The sequence below is a fragment of the Tetrao urogallus genome (genome assembly GCF_951394365.1).
Source record: "Tetrao urogallus genome assembly, chromosome: 13".
NCBI classification, from domain to species: Eukaryota; Metazoa; Chordata; class Aves; order Galliformes; family Phasianidae; genus Tetrao; species Tetrao urogallus.
This window is the reverse complement of record NC_136826.1, coordinates 15,805,374-15,827,672: the sequence shown is the minus strand read 5'-3', so window position 1 is coordinate 15,827,672 and position 22,299 is coordinate 15,805,374. Positions and strand designations below refer to the sequence as shown.

The following is a 22,299-nucleotide window of genomic DNA, read 5'->3' as shown; positions in this document are numbered from 1 at the left end:
CAACCCCCCGAGCTCAAAGCCACAGCTAACCACACCAGAGCAGTGTGATGCTATTGCTGGCATTTCCTTCCATGTTTGTCACAACATACCACTTCTCATAAGCACATTTTCGATACCAGAGGTACACGCAAGCTCCATTGCTTCCAAGCTGCACAGTTATAATCAAACGAATGAAAAGCTCTGGAGTCACTGGAATGCAACACTTTGTTAATGAGATAAATTTGTGTGGCTTGAGATTGCAGCCCAACAGCCGAGTGTGTGATAGACATGCAGCGATTATTTCCAAAGGAGGTCTTGCACAACTCACTGAACAAAGTTTGTTATAAGACAGAGACATCTAAAACTTGTTTTTCAAAGATGGAGAAAGCCTGTGCTATGAATATTTTGCTGTAACCACACAGCAAAGCTAAGAGCTAATATGAATATATCTAGGATTGATGTTTGGTTTGTCCTGAGCAGATAGACCAAAAGCAGAAAATGCAGAAGTCTCACTAGCTAGCTGGCTCCAGACAGCACAGTTTCCTACTTGAGGTTTTCCACAGGGCTTTTTACATCCTCCCACACTGGCAGCTGGAACCAGAAGGAATCACTCCATTTTTCTGCAGGGCATAATTGATGATTATTGTTCTGCCTTTCCCTGTGTCTGTCAAGTTTTCTGCTTGACCACGGTCTGCGTAGCCTTGAAATACATCCTGCTGCAGATCTACACACAGCCCACATGGACACAGTCCACCTGCACATCTCTCCCTTTAATTAGCTGAAATTTTATTTAGCCGTAAAAAAGAAATTCTGCCTACAGCAAATAAGAGATCTTCCTTGCCTCCCTGGCAAATTTTCTGTGGTTGTTTAAGCGTGCAGCCAAACCTACACACCTGTTTCATCTGATCTCACCATCAGCCTTCACAGCTGGAGCCCTGCGAGGGTTATATGCTCACTTTCCAAAGCACCGATTGCAGCAGTGCAGGCTGCACTCTGGGCTGCTGTGAGGATGGGGGTCCAGGTGATTTTCTTGCGTTTCTGCCAGCTCAAACCCACAATGGATTTGGCATTTAGGGTGGTGAGTCACTGGCACGGGCTGTGCAGAGCTGGGGATGCCCCATCACTGGAGGTGCTGAAGGCCAGGTGGGGTTGGATGGCCTTTATTATGGAACCTTCCAGCCCAAACCAGTCTGTGACTCTGCCATTCTATGATTTACTGGTCCTGAGATCTGAAAGATTTCTTTCAGTTAATTTTTCACGTTTCCCCAATGGCAGGACACAGTGTTGCTTCTGTAAAAGCAAGATATGAGCCCAGCAGATGGTATCTGTAAGGAAGTGATTTCTTTGCCAACTCCGTAACCACACGGTCCCAAACTTCCTTTTAAGTCCTCTGAAGGGCTTTTCTAAGACACACAGTGAGGATTAAATAACTGGGGGTGAGGATTACAGCAAGTGCAAGGATGTTTTGTTTTCCTACCAGCTTGTTTTGAAATACAGAAATCGTGCTGTTTTGTTTTGAGTTGCATATCATGGCTAGCTATAAATTGGTGTTAACTTTGAGAAAGCCAAAAGTACATTATATCTTTGATACAGCTGGAATAGACGATTTCCCATTTTTTATGGCCTTCTGCAGCCATAATTACAATGAAAAGAATCCCCCTTTTATCTCGTGTCACAGCAAATGATTGTCGGAGGGAAAAACTGAGAGCTATTTCGCTTCCTAAAATCTGTCTTAAAAATACCCTTCTTCCTTTACTAAACCTGGTCATTTGCTAGGAAGGAGACTTTAAAAAGATATGTTGCAAGAAAGCAAAGAATAAACAAGGTCTATAATTGTTTGCATGTTTGGTTCTGGATCTAAAATGAATGCTGCTTGCATGCATGTGTGCTGGGAACATGTTTGGAGGCATCACCAATCCCAGGCCCTGAAGGAACAGGGCAGGAGAGCCTTGCTCTTTTTCTGCAACAGCTGATTGTATCCAACCACATCAAGTCTTGCTTTGCCTCCCTGTTAGTGCAATCTCACAGCAGCAGGCTAGAAACTTCACTACCTTGTAGGCTGGAAAAGGCAAGAGGGAGCATAAAGCTGTCTGCTCTGCTTTACTGGGGTTTATAATGGCCCCTGGCAGCTGTAACTCAGCAGCTGGCCAAAGCTATGGCAAGCACAAACCCTTTGGGTGCTGCTTAGGTGCCAGGAGTGATAGCATCTGCTCAGGATCAGTCTCCAGCAGGGAGTTGCCTGGGGATGCAGGCTTACTGTGAACAGGGCACAGGTTCTCCTCTTGGAGCAACACAAGGAGAAAGGCACAGAGAGAAGACTGGAGCTTGTTCTCCAGCAGGTTCCCAGGAAAAAATTTTCTCCCTAGCATTGGGTTGGAAGTGTCTGATAAGTCTCTGCAGGCAGTCAGTGATTCATGCTGAGTCAATGCCAGCCATATTCTCTTGGGTATCCCTGTGCTGCCCGTGCACTCCCAATTTCATATCACTGCAGCCAGTTCTGGGCTAATCCCAATTCTGAGCATGACTCCATCTCGCAATGGGGGAAGGACTGAATTACAACAGGCAATAATTACTTAATAGCTCCTTGCTCAAGTGCACACTTGATCCTCTTGGCCCCATTTTATTCATTTCTTTTCTCCCATTTTTTTCCCCTGTGACTATTTTCAGCAAGACGCAGAGATCACCAAGTGCTGGAGCAGTGTTTTCACACTCTTTTAACCTGTGTGGCTCTGTGTAATGGTGGACTACACCCAATGGAGTAGTCTTGCTAGACACAACTCTTAGTTCCTGTTTTAAAACCCGTTTACCAGCATGCCACAGTGATGGCCCCAGCAGTTTGGCTTAGTTTGGAAGGGATCTTAATATTGAGTACATACAAGTTTTTCTGAATCACATATATTTAGCATAAAAGATAGAGGGCCAGGGTGACAGCTCCAGGCTCTGACTCGGAGGATGTGAGTGAACTCATGGGCAGTATTTACTGTCATCTCCTATGAGGAGAAGGTGATAGAACAGAGAATTGGCTCATGGACCATGCCCAGGAAGACGTGAACTGAGCAAATCTCTCCCATGCATGGATAAAACCCGTGGTTATGGCTGTGCCAAGAAATCCATAGGGCTCAGAGTGCCATCGCACAGTGTCCTAGCAGCCTTCACTACCCCAGCAGGCTCTGGCGTCACCCCCTGCAGCCACATCCCTGCGGTGGCTGCGGAGGCGGCTGCATGCCAGCACCAAACCCTTCCTTCTTCTGCTTCCCTGTGCCCAGCCCAATGCAGCGGGGGTGGAAGGAAGCAGCATGCAGTGTCCCCTCCCCACCAACCACCACTCTGACCGCAGGTGGATTGGTGCTCCAGCAAGTCCTGCATAGAGGTCTGCCGCTCTGAAATAGGTGTTTGCTCAGGGGACAGATGTGCTCCAACAGTGAGCCATTCCATTGCAAATCCCCAAGCCCTGCTCCCAACTGAGGTGACTCACACTGCAGTTTGGCTTTGTTCCACTGCTTCCTGGCGCCAGCTCAATATGGGGGGCAAGGGCATGAGTCACCGTGTGTGTTGGGGGCTTTGGGACAAGTGTGTGCCTTTGTTGCATACTGGAATTCCTGAGGGAAGTCATCCTTTTAGGTGCTTTTTTTTCTGGGGCGTGTGGAAGTTGTGGTGCAGGCATCCAAGGACATGTTTGCCAGCAGGCCTTGTTGGAGGGCTCTGGCAGATATCTCCCACAGCAGACACTGGTGGAACCTCTCTCTCCCATGTTTAGGGCTTTTGTAAGGGCATGAGACGGAATTCTGTCTGTCTGATGTGCTGAGAATCTGCCACTGAACCCAACTGTTGTTTGGGATAGGGACAGATGGACATGCACAAGCACATCTCCAAAAAGCATGTCAGCTAAGGACAGCAAGGAAATGTGGTCAAAAATAGGCTCTGAATGTATTCCCACAAATTACTTTTGAGCACAACACTCTGGCAGAAGTTTTATTTAGGCTTTCCAAGGTTGAGCCCAATGTACTGCCCCATGCTCTTGCCCATTTAGGTAATTCTGTGGTGTATATTCTAATGTTTGCCTGTCTCTTGTGAAGTTTCCCTCAGCCTTTTTCAAGGGAAGGGTGAACATGTGTGCTGCCCTCTGCTACGAGATCCTCAAGTGCTGCACTTCGAAGGTGACCTCCACAAGGAACGAAGCCTCCGCTCTGCTGTATCTGCTGATGAGAAACAACTTTGAGTTCACCAAAAGGAGGACATTTCTGAGAACGCACCTTCAGGTGAGCAGCTGGGGAAAGGAGGGCAGAGGGATGCCTGGATGCCTCAGATGTAGTGAATGAGTGTCTCAACGTAGCTATGTCTTACCTCATGTCTACAGAGGAGCTCATCATTTATTTCTAAAAGGAGCGATCTTATACATGGACAAAAAGCAATTGGATTTCCTGGCTTTGCCTAATGCCTGTTTTCAGTGATTGGCTCCGGGCTTTTTGGGTGCAATACAATTCCGTCAAGCACTCCACGTTGTTGTGTTTTTGGAATTGCAGCTCCAAGACACACCTCTGCTTGGGATGCTGGCTGGGGTGGGGTGGAAGGATGGCATGAGACACCTTCAGGGCAGGAGGAGGAATTTTGCTGGAGCTGCTTTTGCAGTGTTACTTTTTTGAAGCAAATGTAGATACCTGGAGTGCAGATGAACGCTGTCTGGATTGTGCTAAAACAGGGAAGATGACAATAATCGAGGTACTTACTTCCACATCAGCATTCGTATTAAGACTGTTATCTCGTTAGTTCTGTGAACTTGCTGTTCAGCAAAGAAGTTTGGCCCTCTGAGGAGTGTTTGCCCACGGGAGGTCAGACAGTGAAGCCACAACAACGGCCCTTGCTTACACTGTGGGAAAGACACAATGTTTTTTATGAGCTTTTTATGTAACTGTGACAATAAAGCTCTTCTATTGGGCTCGTTTAAATAATGCTCCTTTGCTGTCCCAACAGATAATAATTGCAGTGAGCCAGTTAATAGCAGATGTGGCGCTCAGCGGTGGGACGAGGTTTCAGGACTCCTTGCTCATCATTAACAACTTTGCAAACAGTGACAGGCCTATGAAGGTAGGTTGGAGGAGAGAGATCACATTGTGTGCTATCAGCCATTAATGCGAGATGGGGGATGCACTCAAGAAAATCATGTTTAGATAAGCCTAATTAGTTCTAACTGTAAAACTTATAAGCCTGCACTGGGCTGTTTGCTCAGAAAAAAAAGGGGTTATGCCAACAGCAGGTGCACTATGCCATGTTCCACTGTGATGCCTAATGCCAAGAGGAGGGAGCACTGTAATTCAGGTTACACTTTGCATGGGGTGCTCCTTTCAAGAGTATGCAAAGAGCTTTCTAAGAATTTCCAGCTTTGACAGGAATGCCAGGGGAGGGCCTGTTGCCTAAAGGCCATAATTAGCAGGAATTGGAATTATTTTTTTAATTGTAACTAATATTAATAATGTCTTCTTTTGTAAACACTGATGGTTGTATTTCTTTGGAAAAGAATTGTCTGCCCTTGTGCTGGAATAAACAGTTTCTATCCAATCCACTGAATAATAAATTATCACTACAATTTGCTCTATTGCTCCCAGCTGCCAAAGCTGGATTGAGAAAAACAGGAAAAGTTTTACAGCTCTGTGATCATTCCATGAGCTGAAGGAAAGGGATGCTGGCTGGGATGGGGTAGAAGGATGGCATGAGACACCTTCAGGGCAGGAGGAGGGATTCTGACACCTCAGTTAGGTGTTAAATTGTGATATAACAAAATTATATTTCGGATATACATGACAGAACCTCTGTTCCCTCCTGCACACAGATGTTGATTGGGGTTTTGCTAACCCCTGTTTTGCTGATCTTATTTTACATCGTGCAACCATTGTTATACCCAGATTATGTACCTACATAGGAGCAAGAGTACAGGAGAGATCTTCCAGTACAGGAGAGATTCCAGGACACTGGAGATGGTGCTGTGCACAGACACAGACATAGCTGAGGAGTCGGCATGTGGGCGAAGCGAGCCAGGCTCAGCACAGGGAAGAGAAAGATGAGGGGGCATCTGGTGAGGTTTTAGAGAAGAGGAAGTCAGACTTGTCCCAGAGGTGCAGAGGGACAGGACGAGAGGCAACAGGCACGAGATGCTACAAGGGAAATTCCAACTTTACATAAAGAAAAATGACTTCCCAGAAATGTTCCCGTTTTGGAACAAAAAGGATATTAGATATTTTTCCTTGGAGATTATCAAAATTTAGCTGGACAAGCCTCAATCTAACCACTTGTAGCAGAGGATCAGCTGGAGCCTGTGTTTCTTTAACGCATTCCTGTGGTGAGAATGCCCATGGGACTTTCGGAATTAGAGTGACCACATCAGACACTAACAGTCCACATGATGAACTCAGTGGAAAATGCTTCAGGAATGGTTTATGGTTCCATTCTGTGGCGTTTGCATGCAAGAAGCACTTCTGTCCAACCCTCACCCAGTTCCTCAGCTCGCAGAAGTACCTGCTGCAGTTCAGCACTGGAATGGTCAACATCTTGTGCATGCCCAGGTGGAAACACTTCTGATTGCACATTAAATACTGCATGCTGTATGCATCGTGTGTTCAGTAGGTAAAACTGCAGTCAGTGTTATTTCCTATGCTTTGCTTTTTAGATTGGCAGTAAGTGGAGTTTTGGCTTATGGGTAGCAAAAGTCTTTGAAAAAGCCTGCCACACCTTTTGTCTCTGTGTTTGCTTCTAATTAGATTTGTTTTGTATCAGGCAACTGCTTTTCCTTCGGAAGTCAAAGATTTGACGAAGAGGATCCGTACGGTGCTTATGGCCACTGCCCAAATGAAAGAACATGAAAAGGATCCAGAAATGCTGATAGATCTACAGTACAGCTTAGCTAAATCTTACGCAAGCACCCCAGAGCTACGGAAAACATGGCTGGACAGTATGGCAAAAATACATGTGAAAAATGGAGATTTCTCAGAGGTAATTCACGTAATTCAAAACATGGTGCTTAAGAAGGCAGATGTGGAGATGATATTTTAATTTTCACTTTGTGCTTTGCAGGCAGCCATGTGTTACGTTCACGTAGCAGCCCTCGTTGCAGAGTTTCTGCACAGGAAAAGTAAGTGTTTGCTGTTTGAGGAGCATGAGGCAATGCAGCGATGAGTGACAGTTTGGTAAATGGTTATTTGTGGATCTCTTCTAAACAAGCTAAAAAAGAAAAACAAAAACAAAAAAAAAATGCATTGTGGCATGATGAAGGTATAAGATGATGAATAGTTTTAAAGAAGGTAATCCAAGTGTTACTGGGCTGGTCAGGTCTTCTTAGGTAGTCATGTTGGCACTTTACTGAGTAAAATAAGAACAGAAACATCACATCTTGGTTGAAGAGTTTGGATGTATTTCACATTAGGAAGTGTGTTCATGGGGGAAGCCCATGTTAAAAACTGTCTGCCAGTATGTTCATCAGAAGTATCACTATAGTCAATATGGGAAACTATAGGAGAAAGCAGTCAAAATTTAGTCAAAAAATGAGGCTGTAGCCTAACTATACAAATGTGTAACCTAACTATACAAATGAGTAAAGAGCAACCAGGAAAAAAAGGGAGTGTTGTGGTTTAATGCAAAACAGGAAGCAAGGACAGACTCACGTGTTCTCAAGTAACAATACAACATTTTGCAAGTTTTCTTGTGAATATCAATTCTCCAGTTGATACACTGACCACATTTCACATCTCTATGTGAGCAAGTATTGCTGAAAAGGACTTAGCTTCCCATGCTTTTAATGTTAGGCTGCACAGAAGATGACTGCAGGTACTGTGTTGGCAGGAAAGGTCTCTAAGGACCTTGCTCAGGGGGCTGGAAGTCCCTCCACATTCTGTACTCTGTGTTGGCTACGTGGGAAGAGACAGGGCATGCTTATTTGATACATATACAAACTTTACATGGCTGCAGAGAGGAAAGCATTGAAAGTGGTCATTCTTTATGTGTGCCCTAGAGGCTGCTGACCACAACCCCCATGTGGTTGCCACCCCTTTGTGACCACAGTCACAGGGGAGAACTTGTGAAAAAGAAAAGGAACAAGTCAAAAGGAATATCAAGTGAATGCCTTGAATTATTTCTGTCACTGACATTCTACATACGTGTATATGTAAGGCTGGAAATGGTTCAGTACATGCTGAACTACTCAAAGCTTTGGGGTGCATCAAGAAGTGTGCCTTCTGCTAGGGGTACACAATCCCAGTCACTTCCTACCCCGCTTTCCAGCACCTCATGATAGCTTTCTTTTTGCATCTTCTGTGCAAAAATACATCCTTGTTCTTCTCTCCTGACTGTCAGTCAGTTGCAGGCCATCAAGTTAGTCAAAGGTGACTTCGGATAGCATGCTGGAAGATCTGTTGTGCTTGGTGTTAGTCACACATCAGGAAAGACTCCTGTGGCAAATGGCTGGGGAGATTCTGATGTGTTCAGTCCTAGTGTAGCAAATGAGCAGCAAAAATGAGCAGAGTCAAGTCCTCTACTGCTTGTAGGACTTCATTATCAATAGACTGCTTCCTCGGCCATTGAAGCAAGATATATTTGAAATAAATTATTCCATGAAACCATTTGCTTTCGCCTACTACAGAACTCTTCCCCAGTGGATGCACTGCCTTCAGGAAAATCACTCCCAACATTGACGAAGAAGGTGCAATGAAAGAAGATGGCGGGATGATGGATGTACATTACAGTGAGGTGAGGTCACGTAGCACAGACTACAAGAGTTTTGATAACCAATTAAGACTTTTAGTTTTAGACTCATGTGAGCTGTAACAAATTATAGTTGTACACTGGCATCTGCATAAAAGACTGTTCCATGGCAATTTCCCAAGAGAAATCTGCACTGATGGATTTTTTGTGTGCAATTCAGATACGTAAATCTGGTATAGATTTTTGTTTCCTTTGAAAGGCTTTTCTAGCCCTGAGACTGAAAAAGCTACACCGCAAACTTTGCTTGCCATGTTATGCAAATACTAACTCTCGCCAGCACAGGACAGCACAGCATAGTATTTTCAAGAAGGTGCAGAAGGTTAGAAGTCAAGGTCTGCTGAGCAAGAAGTCAACTCAGGCTCCCCTTGAGTTAGGGTTGTGCTGCCATGGCAGCAGAACAGTCCAGAAACCAAAGCAGTGCCCAGGGGAAGTGAGAAGATCCTCCTGTAAATTATAAAGACTCACAATTACTTCTGCATCACCCCTGTGCAACCCCTGAGCCATGTGGCTGAGCAAGGTGGCTCCTGAATGTGCATTCTGCTTGAATGTCCATTCATCAGTGCTAGGCCTGGGGATCCCCAGCAGCACATCTTACTGCTCTTGTACACATGTTCTCAGATGTGCTTCTTAGACGTGTGCCCTCTTTCTTCCAACCATATCCTTCCAAAGCTTTGGCATTGTCTTAGGAGGTACCTAAATAACCAAGGCATACTTGCTCACTATTGTGCAAATGAGTTATTAAGAATTAAACTTTTTAAAAATTTGTTTGTTTGTTTGTTTCATTCCAAACTTACAGAATACCTTTGGAAAGACCAAGGCCACACAGTGTTTAAAATTCTGTAGCTCTGGCCACAGTAGTGGAACTTATTAAATTATCTGAAGCTCAAATGATTTCTCTTCTTTTTGACTTAACCACACCCATTCGATTTCTCTTGTAGGAAGTCCTGGTGGAGTTGCTGGAGCAATGTGTGGATGGTCTCTGGAAAGCAGAGCGTTACGAAACCATTTCTGAAGTTTCCAAACTGATCATTCCTATTTATGAAAAGCGGCGTGAATTTGAAGTATGCATTTTGAACTCATCTGTGTGTGTCTTGTTTCACAGACTGCTAGGAAAAAGCGAAGTGCTTCTATTTCTGATGCTGAATTAATGGGTTGGCGTCAGTGTAGCACATGCTGTGCTTCAGTGCTGGTCATTAAACAAATTAGTGAAAGACAATGCAGTGAAAGGAGTTAAAGCTTTGCTCCTTTCCAGCACCTGCTGTGATCTGTGCTCTGGTAAGGTTCTGCTGCTGAACAGTGCTTCCCTTTCCCTCTCCCATGACCCCTCCACATCAGGACAGCATGCAACTCTGCAACTGAAGTTTGGAGAAATCATGATCTATTTTTTTCATCATAAAGCTGTTTTTAATTTAAAAAAAAAAAAAATCACTGAGGAAAATACTGCAAGTTTCTCTACCCTTCAAGGCTTAGTGCTTAAAGGGAACGTGCTGAGACTGTAGGTCCAGCCTTCTCTCTAGGGACAGTGGTGTTATTGCAGCCTGTTGTATCTTTCAGGCTTGAAGCCTGAAATTCTGGTTTGAATCCTCCAGAGAATTGTGTTCAGATATTTCAGTAGCTTCCAGCGTTAGTTAGAATTTCCTACTTGAAGTTCAGCTTTAAAGATGTCAAATTTTGCTTTCCAGAAACTCACTCAACTGTACAGAACGCTTCATGGGGCATACGCTAAGATACTGGAGGTGATGCACACAAGGAAGAGGCTTCTTGGAACCTTTTTCAGAGTGGCATTTTATGGACAAGTAAGTATAGGCAGAGGCTCACCAGCTACTGCTCACCTGGCATCCTTCCCCATTCAGCTGCTGCTCAGGCAGGTCTTAAGCTTAAAAGCCTGATAGCTCCTCAGCAGGGTCTGGTCCCTTTAAGGCACCTTCCAACCCAAGCCATTCTATGATTCTGTGATTCTAAGTAGCTGGAAAAATTGAGAAGATCTAGGGCTCAAAGTCACAAGAAAGAGTGTGATCTTATCATATCTTCTGAGCCTGAAGGCAGTTACACAGCGTTGTTATTTTTCCAGCTAATCTAATGGAGTGTGTTACATCTCATCTCCCATGTGTCTTTAAATGGCCCTCTTCTACTTGCGGACCCATAACTCTGGGGGAAATGCAGGTCACCTCTCTAGAAAATGCTATGTAAATGACACTAGCCCTGCCTTTCCTGGTTCCTTCTTTTAGAGCAATTGATGTGTACCCCTGAAACCATCCTGAGTTTTTACCTTTGAACATCACTGTCATTTCACACACAACAAATCTGATCACTGACTTCTGCTGCAGCAAACGTTTGGTTCCAGACTTTGTACTTTCAATATGTGAAAAGCAAATAAGTTAGCAACAAATTAAACAACTGCTAATTTGGTTTTCTAAAATCTACACAAATAACTGGGTCAAATTACGCAAGCTAACATCATCCTGACAGCCAATGCTTGATCTAGTTTTGCACTTCAGAGCTTTGCCAGCTTTATATTGTCAGCTGCACAGAGATCCTTCTAACAGTCTGTCACAATTCCTGACCAGAGCAGCTTGCCAAAGCACAAGGCTTTCACAGTTTCCGTTACAGGAAGGACTGGTGATGCAGGCACAATCTTTGCTGCAAGTTTTTCTCTACTTACCACAAATATTCGGAGTTCCACTTCCCTGAGTACAGGAGAAATCAAAGCAGCGGAAACACGTTTCTCCATTTATTACTTGAGGTCCCCGTTGGCTTACACAAAACCCTCTTATTTCCAAATTTCACATGGCTCTGCTTTCAGGGCTTAGAAAATTTGTTTTTCTACTCATTCTCTGTGCTTTGTTTTTGTGCTTTTTGTCCTGGTTGCCTCTTTCCAACCTTCCTCAAAGACAACCTTTGGCCAAACCCTTCTGCCACACTGTTTGGATTTCTGGTTAGTCATACTCAGGCCTTTGTGCTTTATGATGATGTGTTTGTATTGGTCAAGGATAAAATTTCTTTACACAGTATTTGAAGGAATCTGTTAGACCACACAGAGTCTTTGTGCAAACTATAGCCTTCTAAGCCTTACTGACATTCTGAATTGTAAGTAGAAAGTTGCTTTCAAACCAGCAAATCTGAAAGAACGTTTTCCAAGCAAAGAAACTCATCTATTCCTTGTGACTTGTTTGTGATTAATGCTAGACGTTCTTTGAAGAAGAAGATGGGAAGGAATATATCTACAAAGAGCCAAAGCTGACGGGCCTTTCCGAGATCTCTTTCAGACTTCTTAAACTTTATGGAGAAAAATTTGGCTCAGAAACCGTAAAAATTATCCAGGATTCTAATAAGGTAAAATTAAACTGCGTGAACAAGCTAGTGAAATGCAGTGCACATCGGGGCTACATAGCAGATGAGTGTGACATAAATATTGCTCTCTAGGGCCTGGGACTACACTGGGCATAGAATATCTCTTTATGCTCCTTGGGTTGCAGCTATGGATTCATCTGGGTTACTAACAGCAATACTGGAGACTTCAAAGGTTTTGTGCAAGCCTGCAGATTTGCATGCTACAGCACAGAGCAGCACGAGTGGTAACTCATGGCCCAACATGGTTGAATTAGAAGGTCTGAGTAACGTGTGAATGTGCTGCATTGATGGAGAGCATGATATGACTGCTCCTTCCAGGTACACCTTTTTTGACACCAGATGAGCTATTTCTTGTGCTGCAACCTCATTGTCTTGTGTGTGTGCTAGCTCACAGTCTAGCCATCCCTGCTGAGGTCAAAGGGAGTGCCTGATATGTTATTCACATGCACGCAATGGGGCTGGGACAGCGGGAAATCAGAGTGTTCATCAGGTCCCAGGAGATAAATTAAACAATTGTAAGTCACTAACCTTTGTTTTTCTAGAGTGTAACTCTCTTTTTTACAGGTCAACATTAAAGACCTTGACCCCAAGTACGCTCATATTCAAGTGACTTATGTGAAACCCTATTTTGAAGACAAAGAACTTTCTGAAAGAAAGACTGAATTTGAAAGGAATCATAATATCAATAGATTTGTATTTGAGACTCCTTACACTTTATCTGGAAAAAAGCACGGCAGTGTGGAAGAACAGTGTAAAAAAAGGACCATTCTTACCAGTAAGTTAAAGTACTTGAACACGACGCAATAGGTACCAGCAACTAATTGTAGACTTATTTTAGCTCATAATAATATCCTAAAAGAATCAGAAATTTTCTCTGATTCTTAATCAAAATTGTAGTACAATAATCTGGTTGGGAGGGTAATTTATCTTACATTTCTATGGGCAAATTTTCATAAATGAATGAATGATGCTATTAAATTAGAGCTTTGTTCAGGATTTCACTACACTGAGTAAAACTGATCTGTCTATACATACTTCTGTTTACTGAACAGCCTTTCAATCTGTAAACTTTCTTTGCTGTTTCTGCCAGCTTTGAACTCCTTCCCATATGTAAAGAAGAGAATTCCAGTCAATTATGAGCATCAGGTTAATTTAAAACCAATCGATGTTGCAACCGATGAAATAAAAGACAAGACAGCAGAGCTGCAAAAGCTCTGCTCTGCAGGTGATGTTGACATGATCCAGCTGCAGCTCAAATTGCAAGGCTGTGTTTCCGTGCAGGTAAGCCTTGACAGCTCTTCACAATCACACTGACAGACATATCTCAGTGAGTCAGCTTTTCGTAGCACGGCGCATTTGCTTTCCATAAATGATTAACTACCAAGTTTGCAGCACTGCAGCCAGCAGCCTGCCACTTACACCAATGGCTCGAGACAATGAGCATTTTGTCCAGTGGTGTTTGCAGTGCTAAGTGTTACCATACCTTAGTGGCCGTGAAAGAGTGTTGAAATATGCTTAATTCTTTACAATTGCACTGGTAAATATCAGGCAGAAATAACCTCTCAGTGAACCTGACTTTTCCAGCCGGATATATGACTTTAAGACTCAGACCGTACTGCTTGCCAAGCAGAAGTGTGAGGAAAGTATGAGGAAACAGACTCCCTTCCTCTTCTTTATCTCTATTTATCTTTTGGGCTTTCAAAACCTAGATAGAAAAACTAATACTCAAGTTTAGAGACTTGGGCTTGCTCTGGTGATATTAGTAGCGCAGAGTTGGTGGCATTCAAATAACATGATAATGGTTTTCAAGCCTTAAGAAATCGTTCTAACCTTCTAAAATGCCCTTAGTGACTCAAAGCTGTGGCGTAAATGACTTTTTATTTCTTTGGTTCCAGGTTAATGCTGGTCCCTTGGCCTATGCCAGGGCTTTCCTAACTGACAGCCAGTCCAGCAAATATCCTGCTAAGAAGGTGAACGAGTTGAAAGAAATGTTCAGGTAGGATTTCTAATGTAATAAAAAAATAGCAGCCTGGGTTTTTTAGCTGTGTTTTCGCATGTCCCCCAAATCAGCAGATGCTGCTTGCTCAGATGTATTTACAAAGATCCCCGTGTCACAAGCCAGTGTAACAATGTATGTCAGGTCTCAGGGTTGTGATTTCCATGCTTGAATGCCTTATCCAATTATGTGCACGGGTATTTGAGGTGATAGTGTGAAGAAAGAGTGTTTGAAAACCAGAGGCCTGATAGTCACGTTCAGGGCCCTTTCGTATCGTGCGTTGTTTTCCCATCTTTCCAAAGGGATTTTTAACTACATAATGATGAAGTGTTTTGAAACAAATCCCTTTTCAGTTTGTGGGGGACCATCATTCTTGATTCTGTCTCTAATTCTGGACACTACATGACTTGCACAGACATTTTTCTATCTATCTCCAGCCCTTCACAGTAGGTGCTTTGACCATGGCCTTTTATCTCCCGCTTGAAACTGTCCCCAAGACCCAGTCAGGTGAAGCTCTCACTTTACCTCAGTTCTATGTGTGTCCCCACACTTTGCCACACTACTTTCTGGACCTCCCAGCAGCAAGCAGTTGCCCACCAGCTCCTATATTTATTGCTTGGTGCCCATTTCACCCACTGGTAAGTTATGGATAGAGCAGCATTTGGGTCAATCCTGTTTACCTTCATCAAGTAACCAAGCAAACCATAGAAAGAATAAGTAAATAATCTCTGCAAATCTGCCATGCATGGCTGCAGGGCAGAGGTAATATTTTCCTTTCACTCCAGCCCTGCTGTGCAGCCAGAAAGAAAAACCAAACATAATCTGTTTCATGCACACACACACAGAGGGAAGAAAAAAAAAAAATCCTGGAAAATCCCAGAAATGCTTGTGTTTTTGTTATAGTCTCAGATAAATTAATTAAATAGTTAAAAGGAGAACTATGCATGTGAAATGAAGAGAAGAAAATGAGAAACCATGAAATGAGTAGCTGTAAAAACAGTATTGGAGCTCCACATGATGCAGGGTGTGCCTGCTGCTAGAAATTTGACCTCAGATGGACCAAACCCTGTACACCTGACCATGTCCTGCTTGTGACCTCAATGGCAGCTGGTTGGGCTCCCCAGAGAGCTGTGTGTGGTGCACGAGCTCTGGAGAGGGTCAGAAAGCACTGTGTTGGACTGCTGGTGTGTGCCACATTTAGAGCCATCTAGTGCCTATGGAGCCTCCATGGAGCTCCTTTGGAAAGCACTGTTCTGTGTTGCAGTCCTTCCCCGTTCCCTGATCCACTGTGCTCAGGATGGTCCTAGAATGTGACTTGGAGAAACAGGAAGACATGGTTGTCTGCTTCAGTAGAAGATCAGGAAACAGTCGTGCCTAAAATTCTTTCTTTTCCTCCCCAGGAAGTTTATACAAGCCTGTGGAATTGCTCTGGAGCTCAACGAGAGACTCATTAAAGAGGATCAAGTGGAGTACCACGAGGGACTGAAATCAAACTTTCGGGATATGGTGAAAGAGCTTTCGGACATCATCCATGAACAGGCATGTACTGCATGTCAGGAGCCCGCAGAAATGGTTCTCTGTGCTTGAAAAGTAGCTAAAGATGAAAACTCACTGACAACTAATAGAAAACACCTCATGTTATGTCAATGACATGGTTGGTTTCCCATTCCATCTTAGCTGCACGAACAGCAATGAGCGAGGGTAGCAGAGACTGGAACAGGGGGTTGTGGTGTCTCCTTCTCTGGAGATATCCAGGACCCACCTGGATGCTTTCCCACACAACCTGCTCTGGGGAACCTGCTGTAGCAGGGGTTTGGAGCCGATGATGCCCCTTCCAACCCCCACAGTCCTCTCATTCAGTGCCAGAAAGTCTCATCCTGGTGTTGGTATGCAGGATGGAGTCTTCAGTGATTCGTGTCATTGGTTTCTCAGATGTTGTGGTGATCAGAATTCTTGTGCCATGTTTGGCTTCATGTTTTCTATATTGCATGAAAGCTGTGATAAGTCACAGGCTGAAATTCTCTGCCTAAATTTCCAAATTTCTATTTCCTCAATTAAATCCTGCTTGACTTCCTTTTATTTTTTTTTTTTTTTTTTCCCTTTAAAGGATATTTTCTTTGAACATTGACCTAATACCAACCACTTGCAAGCGCTGTGAAACTATTTGTGCTGCCTTCCATCATCTGTTTTAATATTCTCTTGGATCCTTCTAGGAAAACACATTTGAATTGTAGCATCGGTGAGGTGCACACCTACCTAGTATTGTGCTGTGAAATACCATGAGAACTTTCTGAAATAGCATCTGCTTTCCTATTTTGCCTTCATTATGACCAAAAAAAAGCTCATTGTAGTCGTACAGCAGCAACCCTGTGAGATGAGCAGTGCTGACTGTTGTGATTCATAGGACTTGAAAGTTAGGAGAGTTCCCAAAATCTCCTGCTGACGCAATGTCTTCTGTCTTCTTATGGCTTAGATAATATACGGCTTAAACTTCATTTATTTGCCTTCAATGCAACAATCCCATGTGTGACAGTTAATTAAAACTGCAGCAGTCCCTGAAAATAGGTAAATCCCACAGTAATTGGAGCAGTTGTTCAAAGGAACACAGAAACACACAAGTGGCAAAATAAGCAAAGTGCACCGGGCTGCTTTTACTAAGTCAGACTAATACACAATAAAACAATGCTCAAAGGCTTTTTATTTTATTTTGTTTTGTTTTGTTTTGTTTTAAAAATAGCACTATAGCATTTCAGGGGAACAGGATGTGGAGTGTCATGATGGGGTTGGATTTTATTGTAGAGATATAAAAGAGGATGTGTTTGTGGATAGGTGACTGCCACGTCCCCTCTGTGTTAGGTTTCCCTGCTATTCCACTCAGGACCACCTTTCTCTTACTGGTCTTTTTCTTTAGCACACTCATTTTTTTCTCATACATTGCCTACTTTGTTTACTTCACTGCTGAATTTGGTTGAGAGTTGTTTGTTATAGGAGTTGCCACCTGCTTACTCCGCAATGTTTGCAAATGCTTTCCTCCAGGACATCTGATTTGCATGCAGCTGCTGGAACTTCTGTGGTTTCTGAATTCTGCAATAGTCAAATTGGAAACAAATCACTCAGTTCTGCACTGTGGGAGCACTACGGTTAAAATTATCCTGGAACAAAGAAGTACCACTGTAGCATGCCCTATGATTTTTACATATTTACAAATGCATTGCCCTGTTCTTCGATTAATGTGCAGAGTAGTACAGCAACCGAAATACCAAAGTGAATTGCTCATTGGGGAGGATATATTTTCACTTTCTTCTGTGGGGCTTTAGTATTCTGTATTAAAATATGGTGTTTAGGAGCACTGTTGTTAGTTGTTGTACAATGATCTGTAGATAACCGCTGACCTGAACTTTGTACTGCCATCAAACGGGCTCAGTATCTGACAATCTAAACAGTGAAACGTGTTTTCCTCTCCTGCAAAATCAGTCGGTTAAACATGAAGGTACATTATATTCATTAAGGTTTCTCATTACAAACAACAGGTCCTTTTCTAAGTGTGTTCAGTGCCGCGAAGCACAGGCAGCGCACTTAGTGAAGGTGATGGGACAGATGGGTCAGCCTGTAACCTTCCTACTGATATTTTAATTAAGGGAAACGTGAAAACAACTGGTAAGCTGCAGGCAGATGGGCACAAGAAGCCTCCGAGTGGCTGAACACTGAGTGTTCAGAATGTGTTGATGATGGCCCAAGGATAGTGAGAACTATTGGTGATAGGTGGGTGGTTGGTCTTGGACAGGTGGATTGGATGGTCTTGTAGGTCTTTTCCAACCTTGGTGTTTCTGTGACTCTGTGATTCATCTCAGTTTGCCAACTGTAAATTCAGACAAACTCTGATGAGTCACAGGGTAAAAACGTGCTCAGCTCTAGGACAGCTCTACTGGTGCATGTAGATTCAGTGCTGTAAGGCATCCTTCAGGTTAGAAGAGAGTGCAAAGTCTTGGCACGTGGCACAGATGTAGTGGTGTTTGCTTAGCTGCATAAATGGTACTTAGCTGCATATATCCCCCATGCTTATAAATATTTAGATCTGATTTTTATTGATGCTAAGGTACAATTTAAAAGTTCTATACAGAGAAAATTGTTTCTTTCCTAGACTGGATAGTCATAATGAAGGCTATCTGGTGATGTACAGAAGGGCAGATATATCTGAATGCTACAGAAATCGCTAAATCGCTGTTCTTTCTCATTTTTGTTATGCTGCCTTTGTGAAACAGCTCTGAAGACAAGGTTGGATATCTCTTTCCCATACCTTTTTAAACAACTCTTTTTATAGGCAACAAACTGAAACTGTTACTGAGCTTGTGGCTGTTCTGTTCTGCCTAGATGTACCACGAAGACCCAATGCACTCGCCGTGGATGCACGACTCCTTGCACGTCTTCTGCGCCATCAGCGGCACATCCAGCAATGGAAGTTACTGCTCTCTCAGACCCACTGCTGAAATCTAAACGTATCGGCGACACTTTACAGAGCTTTCTCAGGAATATTTGGCACTGTGTAAAGGATTTTTAAAAATCCACCATGAGCAGAGATTTTGGTTTTTTCCTCCCCCATTGAGTTTACCGTGCTTTCAGACAGGGTGCTTGCTTCTTCTGCTGAGCAACATGGAAAGTGCCTGGACATTGCACCACTGTGCTTCTTTTCTACCTTTTTTTTTTTTAAAGCTAAATCTATGACTGGACACGGAAAGGCAGTTAACCAAGTATGCCTTGAATTGCAGAACAAGGAATTGAAATGATAATGGTACTATGTAAAGTTGTACAATGGGATATAATAAAATGTAAAACTACTCTGTAAATAGAAGGAGCATAGAGTATATAGACATTAGCACTGTATCATATTTGCTGCTAAAAGCTTTCTTGGGCAGGGGACGTGAAGGAGAAATTGTAGTCACTGTAGGAGACCTTCCCCTTCTAGAAAGAGACCTGGAGCCCAGATGTCCCCAATTGCACTCGCATGATGAGAGTAAAGTCGCCCTGGCCTGGATAACTAAAACTTAATTCAGAAATGATAATTACTGTACATCCTCTGGGCAGGTGGTTGTAACCTCCACAGGAGCTGGGTTTACTTTAGCTGGTTTGAATTCTGGGTAACCTTTCACATCTGCAAAAGGATGGATTGTAGCCACTAAGGACAACCTGAGAGATCTGTCACTTGATAGCAGTTTATCCTCTTTATCGTTCATGGTCTCACACAGATATAAATAAAACTCTGAGGACACCTGAAAGTGGGCTGGGAATTACAACGTTCCAATAAAGTTCTTATTATCCATGAGATGTGTTGTTTACCAAAGTGCAGCGCATTGAAATGAAATAGCTCCGACCTGACTGGTGTTAACATCACGTGACATAAATGGTCCCTGCCATGAAGCAAATCTGTTTCTGAAAACGTATTATTTTTGTCCAACAGGTGTTGGAAAAAATGTATTTGCCATCATTCTTCTACTCCTTTTTCCCCTCCGCATAGCTTTGATACATTGGCTCTGTCTCCTTACGGAAGGAGAAAACATATCAGGAATTCTTTTATCCGACAACATTTTTAAAGTCTGTGTTTTTCAAAATCCCATCAGTTGTAAATATGATTCCAGTAGTTCATATGGAAAGGCTTGGGGTTTTTAATGAGATGTAATAAAATGCCATTACAAGAAGACTCCAGCCTAGGTATTTAGCTTGGCTATAGGGCTGATAGAATGTTAGACTTCTCATTTCTGTAAGAAAAATTATCTTCAGGTAGTAAACGTACCACATTCCAAATGTTTATTGAGTGTGATTCTAAATATCTGAAATTGTCTTTTGAGAAACAAACGCTGTGATCCAGAAATCCACCCGTGAGCTGTTGCAAGCAACACACAGATCTGGCAACGTGACCACCAGCCCGCATTCCTGCCTGTGTGTGCTCTCATGCCAAACAGGCTCTGCATTTAGCTTGCAAGAAAGAGGAAGAGAGATTAGGACATGTAAGTATGGTTTCCTACCTTATTGATTTGAATCTTTCAGCAAAGGACATACAAGGGCAGAGAGTGAGAGTTTTCCTTTCTAAAAGGTGATGAAGCAGTTTTAATAGTGAATACGTTAAAAGGGGTTTTTTTGGAGCTAGTAACATTCCAAATACTGGTACTGAAGGCCTATTTTGAACATACCAAGCAATGATGGGATGTAGACATACTAAAACTCTTGAGCTATGCCTCTTAAATATGACAGAAAATCAAATTGTGCTCCTGGAATTGCAGTGAAATCCTTGTTCATGTCTCTGGATGTCTTGGATGTTCCACAATAACATGTATGGATGAATTTTCCCATGTTATTCCTTATTTCTGCTGGAAATCCAGCAAAATTCTTGTTCATGTCTCTGGATGTCTCTAATGTTCCAAGTTGAATTTTTGTCTTCACTTCTAATTCTGTTGTTGGTCTTGGAGTTGTCATTTCAATTTAATGTTAATATAGAAAGAAAGTCGTCGCAGTAAATCAGCTAAGAAAATGTATTTAATTCAATTAGCATATATAAATGAATAAGAAAAACGCTCATTCCTTAAGGATTTGTCCCCTGTTCTTGCAGCTAAATAATCCAACTGGATGCAGAACAGAAGAATCTCAATGGAAAAGGTGCCTTTTTGACACAGGATATAATGACACTGATGACAAACCAGCTTGGCCTTGCTTTGTGTTTGTACCAATCTGAGAACAATAGGGAATGATCAGTGGACTGCAGAGTGCTGCATCCATCATTACTCCTATCTTTGGGCAACTCTGCCCAGAAGGTGCTCCCATTTTCCCTTCCTATCCTTTTCATAGGTAATTGTTACCAGTGAAATAAGCCCTGCGTTGTTTTTTCTTATTTCTGGTCGCGATAGCTTAATTCACAGACATTCCTTCTAACATCCTTATAGCTGCACGTATGTATTTTACAAGTAGGCCTCTAATTACTATTGCTGCACAATTGCTGTCTAACCTGTCAAGTCCCCACAACAGATGCATCGGTCATTTTGCAATCGCTCTGCTGTTTGCACAAAGGGAGAAGCAGTGGGTAAGGTGCCTGGCAGCGAGGATTAGGAGCACCATTCTCAGCATCGGGACTTTTTTGGATCGTGGTGTGTTAGAGCCAAACAGATCAGGGCATGTAGAGCCACCCAGGGTCTGCCAGCACTCTGTACACAAGAACATAGGGATTTGTTCACCTGCGTGATACGGAGCTGGCAAAGCCTCAGTATTTACTGCTGCCTCTGGCATGCGGCTTTTCTTCTGCACACAGATCAGAAAGTGGTATTTGAAGACATCGTTCCAACGTTTCTTTCAAAATAAAAAAGTCTGGGACCTGGAATTTCCTGCAGCTGAGGATGTATTTCTGCACACTTGTTAATGTTCTGATTTTCTTCCAAAAGCAGAACTTTCCATGAGATGGGGTAATAAATGGGAAATTGTGGCTGTCAGAATTTCAGTTATTCTGGATGTAATTTACTCTCTATGTACGTGGTTGACACCTGCTACTAGCAAATCACAGAAGTGCTTTTATGGTGTGTGCTGGGTGGATGTGCGTTGTACAGCCCTGCTTAACTTCTGGGATGACAGAGCAGCACCTCCCATTCACCTCTGCTGTGATCCAGTGTAACTTTGGCACTGAGTAATACACAAAGCAACTCCAGAGAATCCTGAGGTGTTCCTACACTGCTCTTTGTATCCTTGTCTTGTTCTTGGAGAATCAATAATTCCAGCAAGAAGGGCAAATTCATGTTCCATTCAGCCCAAAGAAGAGAGAGTTTCTTCCAGTGCATACTCAGAGACTACAAAATGGAAAAATGGGTGTTGCAAACAATATACTTTGCTTAGGTTCCTTTTTTTTTTTTCCTTCTCTGAATAACAGAATGAAGAGCTGAAGCCAACACCACAGTAAGATGCTGGGGACCAAAATCACTCAGATGTGCCATTGCATGCACTGTCTCCAGGTTTAAAAAAAGAAACTTCAGATGCGTAAGCACACCAAATCTTAGGATTAGCACTGAATTATTCATTGGGAAGTGGAAGAGGGTGACTCAGAAGTAGCACAGGAGCACAAATGTCACGTGCCTTTCTCTGAAGATCCCAGAAATGTGATTCTTCGGGAAACCAATGACTGAGATACAGGAATGCATGCAAATTTAGAATAAAGTGTGATTTTCCAGTGAGGAAATCTGGAGGCAAATCTG

General features: G+C 43.0%; 1 protein-coding gene across 1 annotated transcript in view; it reads left to right on the top strand.

The window, feature by feature from the left end:
* Window positions 1-18,568, top strand: part of DOCK11 (dedicator of cytokinesis 11) — a gene marked incomplete at both ends in the record, with an annotated part of 70,229 nt that extends 51,661 nt beyond the window's left edge. Inside the window, 13 exons of the mRNA XM_079541838.1 lie at window positions 4,056-4,238; window positions 4,951-5,064; window positions 6,748-6,963; window positions 7,045-7,102; window positions 8,606-8,712; window positions 9,666-9,788; window positions 10,410-10,523; window positions 11,914-12,060; window positions 12,643-12,853; window positions 13,169-13,359; window positions 13,974-14,074; window positions 15,475-15,613; window positions 18,446-18,568. Coding sequence (XP_079397964.1) covers window positions 4,056-4,238; window positions 4,951-5,064; window positions 6,748-6,963; window positions 7,045-7,102; window positions 8,606-8,712; window positions 9,666-9,788; window positions 10,410-10,523; window positions 11,914-12,060; window positions 12,643-12,853; window positions 13,169-13,359; window positions 13,974-14,074; window positions 15,475-15,613; window positions 18,446-18,568 — 1,827 coding nt within the window. The remainder of the gene's footprint in view (window positions 1-4,055; window positions 4,239-4,950; window positions 5,065-6,747; window positions 6,964-7,044; window positions 7,103-8,605; window positions 8,713-9,665; window positions 9,789-10,409; window positions 10,524-11,913; window positions 12,061-12,642; window positions 12,854-13,168; window positions 13,360-13,973; window positions 14,075-15,474; window positions 15,614-18,445) is intronic.
* Window positions 18,569-22,299: the final 3,731 nt, after the last annotated feature.